This window comes from Pristiophorus japonicus, chromosome 4 (genome assembly GCF_044704955.1).
Source record: "Pristiophorus japonicus isolate sPriJap1 chromosome 4, sPriJap1.hap1, whole genome shotgun sequence".
Lineage (NCBI taxonomy): Eukaryota > Metazoa > Chordata > Chondrichthyes > Pristiophoridae > Pristiophorus > Pristiophorus japonicus.
The window spans coordinates 143,990,541-144,004,156 of NC_091980.1; the positions used below are offsets into that span (position 1 = coordinate 143,990,541).

The 13,616-nt window shown below is 45.7% G+C and overlaps 1 protein-coding gene across 2 annotated transcripts in view; it reads right to left on the minus strand.

Annotated features, from left to right (window-relative positions):
* The window catches only part of LOC139263092 (E3 ubiquitin/ISG15 ligase TRIM25-like), a 34,787-nt gene that overhangs the window by 16,074 nt on the left and 5,097 nt on the right, over window positions 1-13,616 (minus strand). For both annotated transcript variants that reach the window (XM_070878635.1, XM_070878636.1), the window contains exon 2: window positions 272-367. In XM_070878635.1, coding sequence (XP_070734736.1) covers window positions 272-367 — 96 coding nt within the window. The remainder of the gene's footprint in view (window positions 1-271; window positions 368-13,616) is intronic.

Sequence of the window (13,616 nt, forward strand, 5' to 3'; positions counted from 1 at the left end):
TGGATCGGGATGGTAGGAATAGAGGACCTGTCTATAAAATCCTCTGGCTATGTGTGTCTCAGTAAATCCAGTGCCCAAGTGATGGAATAATATTCCCTGGGAGGGGCAGGTAGAGTTAAGCAGCTCCCCTCACATCAAACACACGGGAACTCCGTGTAATCAGTGACTCGGCCCCAACACAACCAGCCTGGTTTGGAAGCCTGTTTCTGATGTGCTCATTGACTCAGCGGGGAGACAAACCCTTTCTAAATCCAGCTCCACGTTTCCCGACCTTTATTTCAGCTTCTGATCTCCCCAAGTCTCGCTGTTTGCTGGAACAATTCTGCTGGACTCCCCGAAGCTTCTCGGTTTCTCTCTCCCATTCTTCCTGTAAATTGGAAAGTGTTTAAAATAATTAAATAGCACTTTTAATGTAGAAAATCATCCCAAGGTGCTTCACAGGAGCGTAATCACCACATGGACTACAGCTGTTATGTATTTAACCCCTTGTAACCTGTATGACACCTGACCACCTGAGGGCCCGCTTGTTGGAGTCCCAAGGGATCCCAGCATCTCTTGAGAGCACGGTATATATGCAGGCCACCCACGAGGTACCTGCACTCTGGAGTCTTATTAAAGGAGCTGTCACACTTGCTCATTGTACACAGTACTCAGTTTCATCCTTTATTATGAGTGTACCAATTGGCGACGAAGTAACAAACAACCGCGCGAAAATGCAAAGAACAGTTGGTATCCTGGAGAAGTTATCAGAAGCGGACGATTGAGAGACTCGACCAATACTTCATGGCCAATAAGCTGGAAGGGGACGAGAATGCTGCCAAATGAAGGTTGATCCTCCTAACTGTCTGTGGCCTCTTGAAGAATCTCCTAGCTCCGGCAAAACCAACTGAGAAATCCTACAAAGAATTGTGTATGCTGGTCCGGGAGCACCTAAATCCTAAGGAAAGCGTTTCGATGGCGAGATATCGGTTCTACACGTGTCAACGATCGGAGGGCCAGGAAGTGGCGAGCTATGCCGCCGAACTAAGGCACCTCGCAGGACATTGTGAGTTTGAGGGATTCCTAGAACAAATGCTGAAAGACTTTTTTTGTACTGGGCATTGGCCATGAGGCAATCCTTCGCAAATTGTTGACTGTAGAAACTCCGAATCTAAGTAAAGCCATAACGATAGCCCAGGCATTTATGCCAACCAGCGACAACAACAAACAGATTTTGCAGAGTAAAGAAGTTTCAGCCAGTACTGTGAATAAAGTAACGTTGGTTTCAAGCAGAAATATACATGGCAGAACGTACACGCCAGCTGCTGCTGCCCGACCTCAGATTACCCAGAGTCCACCGTCAATCGTTAATGCGAGGCAGTTAACACCTTGTTGGCATTGTGGAGGTGATCATCGGCCCCATCAATGCTGCTTCAAGCACTACGCGTGCAATGGTGGCAGAACAATGGGACACCTCCAGCGAATGTGCAGGCGAGCTGCAAACCACCACATTGCAGAGGAAGATCGATCCACTGTCTATCAGGCTAAATTGGAGACTCGTACCGAGGAGGCAGAAGTGTACGGGGTACACACATTCACTGCGAAACGTTGACCAATAATGTTGAACTGAATGGTATTCCAGTATCTATGGAACTGGACATGGGTGCAAGTCAGTCCATAATGAGTAAAAAGGCCTTCGACAGGCTGTGGGGCAAAAAGGCACACAGGCCCAAGCTCAGCCCCATTCACACCAAAGTAAGGACTTACACCAAGGAACTTAACCCTGTAATTGGCAGTGCAAAAGTCAAAGTCTCCTATGATGGAGCAGTACACGAACTCCCGCTGTGGATTGTGCCAGAGGATGGCCCCACGTTGTTCGGCAGAAGCTGGCTGGGAAAAATCCGCTGGAACGGGGACGACATCCGAGCACTTTTCTCCATTGAGGATGCCTCATGTGCCCAGGTTCTGGGCAAGTTCCCATCGTTGTTCGAGCCAGGCATTGGAAGCTTCTCAGAGGCAAAAGTGCAGATCCATTTTGTTCCCGGTACGTGACCCATCCACCACAAGGCACAGGTGATACGTACATGATGCGTGAAAAAGTGGAAATCAAGCTGGACAGGTTGCAGGGAGAAGGCATCTTCGCGCCAGTGGAATTCAATGACTGGGCTAGTCCGATTGTCCCGGTACTTAAAGAGGACGGCACGATTAAAATTTGTGGGGACTATAAAGTAATGATTAACCGTTTTTTGCTGCAGGACCAGTACCCACTACCCAAGGCAGATGACCTATTTGTGACCCTGGCTGGAGAGAAGACATTCACCAAGCTGGACCTGACCTCAGCCTACATAACGCAGGAGCTGGAGGAGTCTTCGAAAGGCCTCACCTGCATCAACACGCACAAAGATCTGTTCATCTATAACCGGTGCCCGTTTGGGATTCGGTCGGCTGCAGCTATCTTCCAGCGGGACGTGGAGAGCCTGCTAAAGTCAGTTCCTTGCACCGACATTTTCCAGGATGACATACTGGTTACAGGTCGGGACACCATTGAGCACTTGAAGAATCTGGAAGAGGTTCTTAGTCAGTTGGATCGCGTGGGACTCAGGTTGAAGTGTGTTTTCCTGGTGCAGGATGTCGAGTTCTTGGGAAAAAGAATCGCGGCAGACGGCATCAGACCCACCGTCACCAAGATGGAGGCCATCAAGAACGTGCCGAGACCACAGAATGTGACGGAGCTGCGCTCGTTCCTGGGACTCCTTAATTATTTTGGTAATTTCCTACCTGGGTTAAGCACCCTGCTAGAATCCCTACATGTGCTACTGCGCAAGGGAGATGACTGGGTATGGGGGAATTCACAAGAGGCTGCCTTTAAGAAAGCCAGAAATCTGTTGTGTTCGAACAAACTGCTTGTCCTGTATAACCCATTTAACGATTATGATAGCTTTCAATGCATCATCATACGGGGTCGGCTGTGTGTTACAACAGGCTAACGAATCGGGGATTTTGCAACAGGTTGCTAATGCTTCCAGGAGTTTGTCCAAGGCCAAAAGGGCCTACAGCATGATTGAAAAAGAGGCTCTAGCGTGCGTTTATGGGGTAAAAAAAAATGCACCAGTACTTATTTGGCCTCAGGTTTGAGCTTGAAACTGGCCACAAGCCACTCATATCGCTGTTCTCTGAGAGCAAAGGGATTAATACCAATGCCCCTGCCCGCATCCAAAGATGGGCGCTCACGCTGTCGGCAAACAACTATGTAATCTGCCACAGACCGGGCACAGAGAACTGTGCAGATGCTCTCAATTGGCTGCCATTGCCCACCACCGGCGTGGAAATGGCACAGTCAGCGGACTTGCTCATGGTCATGGAGGCATTCGAGAACGAGAAGTCCCCCGTTACGGCCTGCCATATCAGTATCTGGACAAGCCAGGATCCTTTACTGACCTTGGTTAAAAAACTGTGTCCTCCATGGGAGCTGGTCAGGTGTCCCAGCAGAGATGCAGGAGGCGATTAAGCCGTTCCACAGATGCAAAGACGAGTTGTCCCTGCAGGCGGACTGTCTGTTGTGGGGCAATGGTGTGGTCTTGCCCAAGAAAGGCAGAGATATGTTCATATGTGAACTGTACACCCACCCAGGCATTGTAATGATGAAAGCCATAGCCAGATCCCATGTGTGGTGGCCTGGCATCGACTCAGATTTAGAGTCAAGCGTGTGCTAGTGCAACACTTGCTCTCAGCTGAGCAATGCACCCAGAGAGGCACCGTTAAGTTTGTGTTCATGTCCTCCAAACTGTGGTCGAGGATCCACGTGGTGGACTATGCGGGCCCATTTCCAAGAAAAATGGTTGTCGTGGACGTTTACTCAAAATGGATTGAATGTGCAATAATATCTGGATAAAGAGAAAGGAAAAGGAGGTGGGGTGGCGTTGCTGGTTAAAGAGGAAATTAATGCAATAGTAAGGAAGGACATTAGCTTGGATGATGCGGAATCGGTATGGGTGGAGCTACGGAATACCAAAGGGCAGAAAATGCTAGTGGGAGTTGTGTACAGACCACCAAACAGTAGTAGTGAGGTTGGGGAAAGCATCAAACAAGAAATTAGGGATGCGTGCAATAAAGGTACAGCAATTATGTACATATTGATTTAATCTACATATTGATTGGGCTAACCAAACTGGTAGCATTGCGGTGGAGGAAGATTCCTGGAGTGTATTAGGGATGGTTTTCAAGACCATTATGTCGAGGAACCAACTAGAGGGCTGGCCATCCTAGACTGGGTGATGTGTAATGAGAAAGGACTAATTAACAATCTTGTTGTGCGAGGTCCCTTGGGGAAGAGTGACCATAATATGGGAGAATTCTTTATTAAGATGGAGAGTGACACAGTTAATTCAGAGACTAGGGTCCTGAACTTAAGGAAAGGTAACTTTGATGGTTTGAGACGTGAATTGGCTGGAATAGACTGGCGAGTGATACTTAAAGGGTTGACGGTGGATGGGCAATGGCAAACATTTAAAGATCATATGGACGAACTTCAACAATTGTACATTCCTGTCTGGAGTAAAAATAAAACTGGGAAGGTGGCTCAACTGTGGCTAACATAAGAAATTAAGGATAGTGTTAAATTCAAGGAAGAGGCATATAAATTGGCCAAAAAAACCAGCAAACCTGAGGACTGGGAGAATTTTGTAATACAGCAGAGGAGGACAAAGGGTTTAATTAGGAGGGGGAAAATAAAGTATGAGAGGAAGCTTGCTGGGAACATAAAAACTGACTGCAAAAGCTTCTATTGAAAAGAAAAAGATTCATGAAAACAAACGTAGGTCCCTTGCAGTCAGATTCAGGTGAATTTATAATGGGGAACAAAGAAATGGCGTACCAGTTAAACAAGTAATTTGCTTCTGTCTTCACGAAGGAAGACGCAAACAACCTTCCGGAAATACTAGGGGACCGAGGGTCCAGTGAGAAGGAGGAACTGAAGGAAATCCTTATTAGGCGGGGAATGGTGTTAGGGAAATTGATGGGATTGAAGGCCGATAAATCCCCGGGGCCTGATAGTCTGCATCCCAGAGTACTTAAGGAAGTAGCCCTAGAAATAGTGGATGCATTGGTGATCATTTTCACACAGTCTATCAACTCTGGATCAGTTCCTATGGACTGGAGGGTAGCTAATGTAACACCACTTTTTAAGAAAGGAGGGAGAGAGAAAACTGGTAATTATAGACCAGTTAGCCTGACATCAGTCGTGGGGAAAATGTTGGAATCAATTATTAAAGATGAAATAGCAGCACATTTGGAAAGCAGTGACAGGATCGGTCCAAGTCAGCATGAATTTATGAAAGGGAAATCCTGCTTAACAAATCTTCTAGAATTTTTTGAGGATGTAACTTGTAGAGTGGACAAGGGAGAACCAGTGGATGTGGTGTATTTGGACTTTCAAAAGGCTTTTTTCAAGGTCCCACACAAGAGATTGGTGTGCAAAATTAAAGCACATGGTATTGGGGGTAATGTACTGACGTGGATAGAGAACTGGTTGGCAGGCAGTGATTAGTGGGGTACCGCAGGGCTCAGTGCTGGGACCCCAGCTATTTACAATATACATTAATGATTTGGATGAGGGAATTGAATGTAATATCTCCAAGTTTGCAGATGACACTAAGCTGGGTGGCAGTCTGAGCTGTGAGGAGGACGCTTAAAGGCTGCAGGGTGACTTGGACAGGTAGGTGAGTGGGCAAACGCGTGGCAGATGCAGTATATTGTGGATAAATGTGAGGTTATCCACTTTGGTGGCAAAAACATGAAGGCAGAATATTATCTGAATGGCGGCAGATTAGGAAAAGCAGCGAGACCTGGGTGTCATGGTACATCAGTCATTGAAAGTTGGCATGCAGGTTCAGCAGGCGGTGAAGAAGGCATATGGTATGTTGGCCTTCATAGCTAGGGGATTTGAGTATAGGAGCAGGGAGGTCTTACTGCAGTTGTACAGGGCCTTGGTGAGGCCTCACCTGGAATATTGTGTTCAGTTTTGGTCTCCTAATCTGAGGAAGGACGTTCTTGCTATTGAAGGAGTGCAGCGAAGGTTCACCAGACTGATTCCCTGGATGACAGGACTGACATATGAGGAGAGACTGGATTGACTGGGCCTGTATTCACTGGGGTTTAGAAGGATGAGAGGGGATCTCATAGAAACATATAAAATTCTGACGTGACTGGACAGATTAGATGCAGGAAGAATGTTCCCGATGTTGGGGAAGTCCAGAACCAGGGGACATAGTCTAAGGACTGAGATGAGGAGAAACTTTACTCAGAGAGTTGTTAACCGATGGAATTCCCTACTGCAGAGAGTTGTTGATGCCAGTTCATTGGATATATTTGTTAGATCTCTTAATTTCCAATGAAATACGAACTCCGATTGTAGTTTTAATGTCACTTTATTTTAGCAGCAGTAACAAGCTCTTGGCTTTAAGCCAAGTCTTTGTCCTTTTGAGGTCAAAATGGCTGTATTTATACCGGGTTCAATTTACAGAAAAGTACTCGCCTTCTTTGACCTTATTGGCTCAATTAATAGTCTTTTAACCTATTAATTGGCTCGCTACCCAAGGTCCTAAAATGTCAAGTTGATTGATGACTTAATGCAACATGCTCCCACTCACGTAGCATCTCTGACTTGGTGTCTGTGAATTTTCACAGCCTGTCTAAATGCAGCCTGTTTGAATTCTCTATCAATCCCCCCTTTGATTCTTTCACAAACTGAATCATAAAACATCAGGTATCACTGGTTAAACATTCGACAAATGAATTTCATACATGTTAAGAGTTTCCTTCTAAAATTTGTTGATGTGTTTCGCCACATGTCCAGACTAGTAGCTTCCACACAAATTTACACCAACCCGAGTTCCATCATGGCCCCAATGGTTTTAGTAGCTTAATTAACCTTATTCCAATTTAATCCAAATCAATATCTTAATTCAACCAGTAAACAACCTTCCCTTAAGCATAACATACCCCTGTGCCACGTACAGACGGTCTGCTGGGATCTGCAAGGTGTCTCACATGCGGGACAGCAGCTACAGCCGCCTGGTTGCAACAACATTTAATCAACATAAACAAACAATATAAAAGTAAAATAATTACAACAAATAGAATTAAACCTTCCACCAATGAAGTTCCTATTGAACCTAGCCGTTCAGTGGCTCCACTCCACAAAGTGAATGATGGGGGTTGCTTAAGTTTTTCTACCTCCTTTTGGATATGCTCCGTTAAGTGGGTAATTTCTTCGGAGCTATCTGGGATATATGTGCAACACTCAGTTCCGAGTAGGGTGCAAGTACCTCCCTTTTCAGCCAGGATGTAGTCAAGGGCGTCCATTCTGTAGGGCTACTGTGCGGATTGCTACCATTTCTGCATTGATTTTAACTAGGGCCTCTGGGGTATCATTGGCTACCCGTTCCACAACGATGCCATATTAATGGATTCCCTTGCCAGTCTGGCGGTCCCATACCTGGGGATCAGAATGGCAAAGAACCTCTCTGTTTCTGTGATAGCTCTCTTAGGACGGTGTAAATGTTCCGACAGTGACTTTATATGATACATATAAGGCACAATGTAGGCTAAATAGCAGGATCCCGTCCATTTCTGGGGCAGCCAAGGGTAGGCCTTGTGGCCACACACCCAATAGGTGCTATTATAGGCAATGAATGTTAGCTGTTACTTTGTCAGCAACACTCCGGGGCCTGACCAGGCTTTTCCATCTGCTTTATTCAGAATCCCCGTTGCGTTAAAAACTCCCACATCAGCCCAGTTTGGATGGTTCCGTGGCTTGATTATATTATAATTCCGGGAGCAGTTACTATACCCCAAATTTTGGCCTCCTTTGATGTTTCCAATCAGACAGACCGATTCCCCCGGTCTTCCTATTCCCGTTGTATTAGTGATAACAAAAAATGGGGGCCGTTTGGAATGATTGTAGCACGGTTGGTATCCCCCTTCAAAGATAGTCAGATTGTAACCTGCTGACTTCCATTTACGTGCCCAGTTTTCCGTATCCTGAAACGCATTTCCTGTTTTGTTTTGATTAATTATCCACTCAGCCATTTCCGAGATATTCAAGGGAACTGGCCTCAAGGGAATCCCTCCCTTTGAGTGAATAGGAATATGCGCCCACACCCAACAACTAGAAATGTTATCTTGTTTGGCATAAATGTATGACATATATAAAAAGGTATTTACATGTAATTCCCTTGCTACCCTACTATTTCCCTTTGGTGCAGAGGGTCGGCTAGTAAGAAGTAGGCAAATGCCTAGAAAATCGACAATCAATAATACAGTAAAAAAGTAATTGTCCTTATTAGATTTCAGCTTCAGTTACGGGTGCTTGTTTAACGTGTGAAGCGTGGATCCAGGCTTTTTTTCCTTGGACTTTAACAGCTGCCTGGGTGGTCAATAACATTTGATAAGGTCCCTCCCACTTGGCACCCAAAGGTTCTTTATGCAACTTTTTCACATACACCCAGACTCCCGGGATGATGTCGTGTCCTCCTTCGGGTGGATTACCCCAAGCTGCCGATACCTGTCGGGAAACAGAACTAATAGCATTGGTTAGGTTCTGACAGTATGATAACAAAGTGTCGCTCATTAAGTGAACATCAGCTTTCCGTAAATCGATAGTTCCTGGCAGCGACATGGGTCTTCCTGTTATAATTTCAAACGGGCTTAGACCTGTAGTTCTGTTCGGGGTTGCCCTAATGCTGCATAGCACTATTGGTAGTGCCTGGGGCCATGGTGTTCTTTCTTGGTGATATTTGGCAAGCCATTGTTTCAGAGTTCGATTCATTCGCTCGACTTGTCCTGATGATTGTGGATGATAAGGACAGTGTAAATCCCACGTAATGTTCAGTAATCTTCGGACTTCTTGACAGACAGCACCTGTGAGGTGTGTTCCCTGATCTGAGTCAATGCTACTCGGGACTCCCCATCGGGGAATGTAATCCTTACACTTCAGGATGGACACTTCCTGAGGTAATTGTATGGCCTCCAGTAAGTCTCGGACTTCTTTTCCATTTCGGATAGGTGTACCAGCAGCAGTGAGGAATCCTCTTTTCCGCCATAACAGACCAAAGTCGTGAACGACTCCAAAAGCATAACGCGAATCTGTGTAGACATTAGCTGTCTGTCCTTCTGCTATTCGACATGCTTCTGACAGGGCCCGTAACTTGGCCTGTTGTGCTGACGTTCCTGAGGGTAAACATCCTTTTGCCACTATCTCATATAAGGTTGTAACTGCCCATCCTGCTTTTCTGGTACCATTGTCAACAAAGGAGGAACCATCTGTAAACAGGATGAGGTCTGAGTTGTGCAGAGGCTCCTCTGCTGCTAAGGCTGCTTCCTCTGTTTCCTTTAAAATCTCCACGCAGTCATGCTCTTCACATTCTCCCCCCTCTTGCTCCCTCGATTCTGACATCGGGAGCATAGTTGCGGGATTAACCGGGGTGGCCTGGACGATATGGAGATTAGAAGCTTCCAAAACTGCTGTCCAGCGGGTCCATCTAGCTGCTGTCACCTGAGACATTCTTTTCAAAGACAGAAAAGCATGTACGGTGTGGGGACACTTGACAATCAGCTTTTGGTCGAGGACTAGACCCGCAGTGATTAGTAGGTTCCATGGCCCTTAGGCAACTTCCCCATCCGATGGCTACCGCATCCAGTTTTGCCGAATAATAGCCAATAGGTCTTTGCCGATCCCCATGTTCTTGTGTCAGTATAGCTGTCATATATCCTTCTTTCTCATGGACAAACAGGGTAAATGGCTTACCACTGTCGGGGATTCCCAGAGCCGGTGCCGAACACAAAGCCTTTTTCAAACTCAGGAAGGCCTCTTGCTGTTCCTTAGTGAGGGTGATGGCTTCTTTAGAGGCATGTTTCCCCTTTAAGATATCATTCAGTGGCTGAGCAAGCTGTGTGAAGGAGTCAATCCAATTTCTGTTAAAGTTACACAATCCCAAAAAAGACCTTAGTTCCTGAATAGTGGTGGGTTTTTAGCAGCCCGAATGGCTGCAGTTCTCTCTTTCCTTGTGAAATCTTTTGTCCCAGGTATACAACCTCTTCTTGGAATATTTGTGCTTTGTCGATGCTGGCTTTATGTCTTTTCAGCCAAAGGTGGTCCAGCAAAGCTCGTAAATCTTGTTCATGTTGTTCTTCCGTGTTTGAAGCTAGCAAGATATCGTCTATATATTGGATGACTGTGGATGACAGGGGAGGTAATTCTCGCAAATGGTTTTGTAAAGCCATGTAGAATACCATAGGGCTGTTGTGGAAACCCTGCGGTAACCGGGTCCAAGTATACTGTTGTCCTTGGTCAGTGAAAGCAAACCACTGTCGAACCTCTGGTGCCAGAGGCACCGACCAAAATCCATTGGCCATATCTATAACCGAGAAATATTTATGTTCCGGTTTGAGGACATTAAAAATGGTGGAGGGATCTGCGACCAAAGGAGCTTTTTGATCAATACACTGGTTAGCTTTCCTATAATCGACAGTCAAACGCCAAGTCTCATTAGATTTCTGTACCGGCCACACGGGGCTATTGGAGGAGCTATGCGTTTTAATAAGCATCCCTTGTTTCTCCAATTGCTGAATAACCGGTAAGATTCCCGCGATGGCAGTTGGACTGATGGGATACTGTTTAGTGCATGGAGGCTTGGTCCCGGTAAATGACGCAGGCTCCATCTGGAGTAGGCCACAATCGTTCTTATCTTTAGCCCATATCGGGTGTTCCTTCAATTCTTCTTTCTTCAAAGTTCTAATTGACCATGTCACCCGACCATCCTCGAAATGCAACGATGAATCTATTTGGATTAGAACGTCCATTCCCAAAAGGGGTTGATCTACTGGGCCTATCCAGACCGGCGTGGTTAGTTCATGTGGACCCAGCCCTATAAGTACCGGTACCGGTGTTGTCCTTTTAATTTCCATTTTATGGCCCCCAACTCCATAGGCTGTACGTGCCCTACCATCCAACGGCAAAAAGTCTCCATATTGTAGGGGTAAGCATGTTAATTCCACCCCTGTGTCTAAAAGACAGTCCACATCCTTATCGCCCACCCTCACAGTTATACATAGCCCATCTCCCCTCTGTTGTATTAGTGCGAGGAGGGGGGCCAGGGTGGGCTCTAATAGTTTTTTGCTATCCCAAGTAACTCCTTCTGTTGTTGTATTGTCAGTCGCTTAAATGCTTCTATGAGGTCATTATCTTGTGACAAGCCTCGTTTGTTGGCTGAATTGTATCCCTGGCTGCGTCCTCTTCCCCAGCCACGACCTTGCTGTTTTGCCCTGCACGTCTTGGCCCAGTGACCTTCTTTCCCACAATAATGACATTTTCCGGGTAATTTTCCTCATGACTCTTTATCGGAATCCTGGGATTTCCATCCCATAGCCTGTACAGCTCGGACTTTAGCTCCCATATCCCGATCTAATTGCTTACATCGATCCACCAATGCTGCAAAGGTTGTTCCTCTACCTTCCCAGTCCGGTAACACTACCTTAAGCATTTTGGACAGTTCTGGCTTTGGACCTGCCACGAAAGCTGCTTTCAGGGGTCCAAACACTCGTTCATCCATTTCCTCATCCGTATTATTGATACCCGAATGTTCTAGCCACGTGCACCTAAACCGCTCATCATACTCCAGGACCTCCTCTGTTCCTTTCTGTTGGCAGGCTGCAATTTTTCTCCAGTCTGTCTTAGCTGGACTGAAGGCTTGCAGACAGTGTTTAATCGCCTCCCATCCTGCATTTAATTCTTGCTCATCCTACCCCAAAGCTTCTTCTACCTTGTCGTGCAATTTTCTTCCTTGTGTTTTTGGCACCATTATGGTCAAAATTTGCAGTCCATCCCTGGGATGAAGTTGTTATATATTTCTTAAGCGGTCCAATTGGTCCCACGTTTTTACTCCCCCTTTCTTTGTATTGGGCAATTCCTTGGACCATTTATCAATTTTCTCTGGGCCTGACGGATCACGAAATAAGTTATTTTCAGACACCCTTTTCCTCGTTTTTTTGATTCCGCCCTCATCAGCAGTCTCTTCTGATTTGACTACATCTCGTCTTTTTTTAAACGGGGCAAAGCGCACCCCTAATTCTTCATCCTCCGACACTGTATTGTCGGAGGATTCAGAATCTGTATCTATTCCTCGGTCGTGTCTTCGGGTTTGCGCTTTTAATTTATCCAAACATGGGTACCCTGGGAATTGACCGATACATTTTCCTTTTCCTATCACTGTCTCTTGACCTAATGATTTTTTCCATTCTTTAATTTCACCTTTAAGATCTTTAACTTCCGCTTCCAGCTTTTCAAGTTCAAGCTTTTTCTGTCACAGCTGCGCACAAACAGCTTGCAATTGATCCTTTGTACTGGTCAGTTCTCGATCATGTTGGGAACGCATTATAATTTCATTCTGCTTTTGGATCTTTCCCATAACCGCTAGGGACCATCTGATTCGCTCTTTATTTCTCATACTGGTCGTTTTTCCCCAGACCCTTTTAATCTCGTCCAAGGACCATTGTCCTTTGGAGGTTCCGTACTTTTGTTCGATCTTAATACAGGTTTTAGATAAGTTGAATTGTTGCTCTATGTATTCTTTCAACTGTTGGAGGATTTCATCTATCGAAACCACAGGTGGTGCCCGCCCCCCTTTAACAGTTGTAGGCAATTCTTTGCTCTTATCTCCTGCTGCCACAATACTGATTTCTTTACTGGGGTCTCGAGTCGTAGGCTTTCCAGCCGATCAGTGGGTCGGTGATTAATTAACTAACACACCGCCGAAGTTAGACATCTATGGGACCGCGAGCCGACTACCAACCCGAGGGTTTGCAAACCGGAGGTTTTCGGAATCGCGTAGGAGAGGCGAATTTAGACTTTTGACCGAGGACTTTTATAAAGAGGAGTCCTTACCTCAGTATGTAGGTCCGATGTCCAAAATTCAGTTTCTTTCCTCAGCGATCGTGTTCGTGACGGCAAAATTGTTAGTTCTCTTCATTTACAATGAAATACGAACTCCGATTGTAGTGTTAATGTCACTTTATTTTAGCAGCAGTAACAAGCTTTTGGCTTTAACCCAGGTCTTTGTCCTTTTGAGACCACATGGTCAAAATAGCTGTATTTATACTGGGTTCAATTTACAGAAAAGAACTCGCCTTCTTTGACCTTATTGGCTCAATTAATAGTCTTTTAACCTTTTAATTGGCTCGCTACCCAAGGTCCTAAAATGTCAAGTTGATTGATGACTTAATGCAACATGCTCCCACTCACGTAGCATCTCTGACTTGGTGTCTGTGAATTCTCACAGCCTGTCTAAATGCAGCCTGTTTGAATTCTCTTTCAATATTCAAGGCGGAGTTAGATAAGGCCCTTACGGCTAAAGGGATCAAGAGGTATGAAGAAAAAGCAGGAAAGGGGTACTGTGGTGAATGATCAGCCATGATCTTATTGAATGGTGGTGCAGGCTCGAAGGGCCGAATGGCCTACTCCTGCACCTATTTTCTATGTTTCTATGTAAGCACATCCACGGCCACTATTGAAAGCCTACGAGCCATGTTTGCCATGCACGGCTTGCCTGATGTCCTAGTCAGCGACAATGGGCCATGCTTCA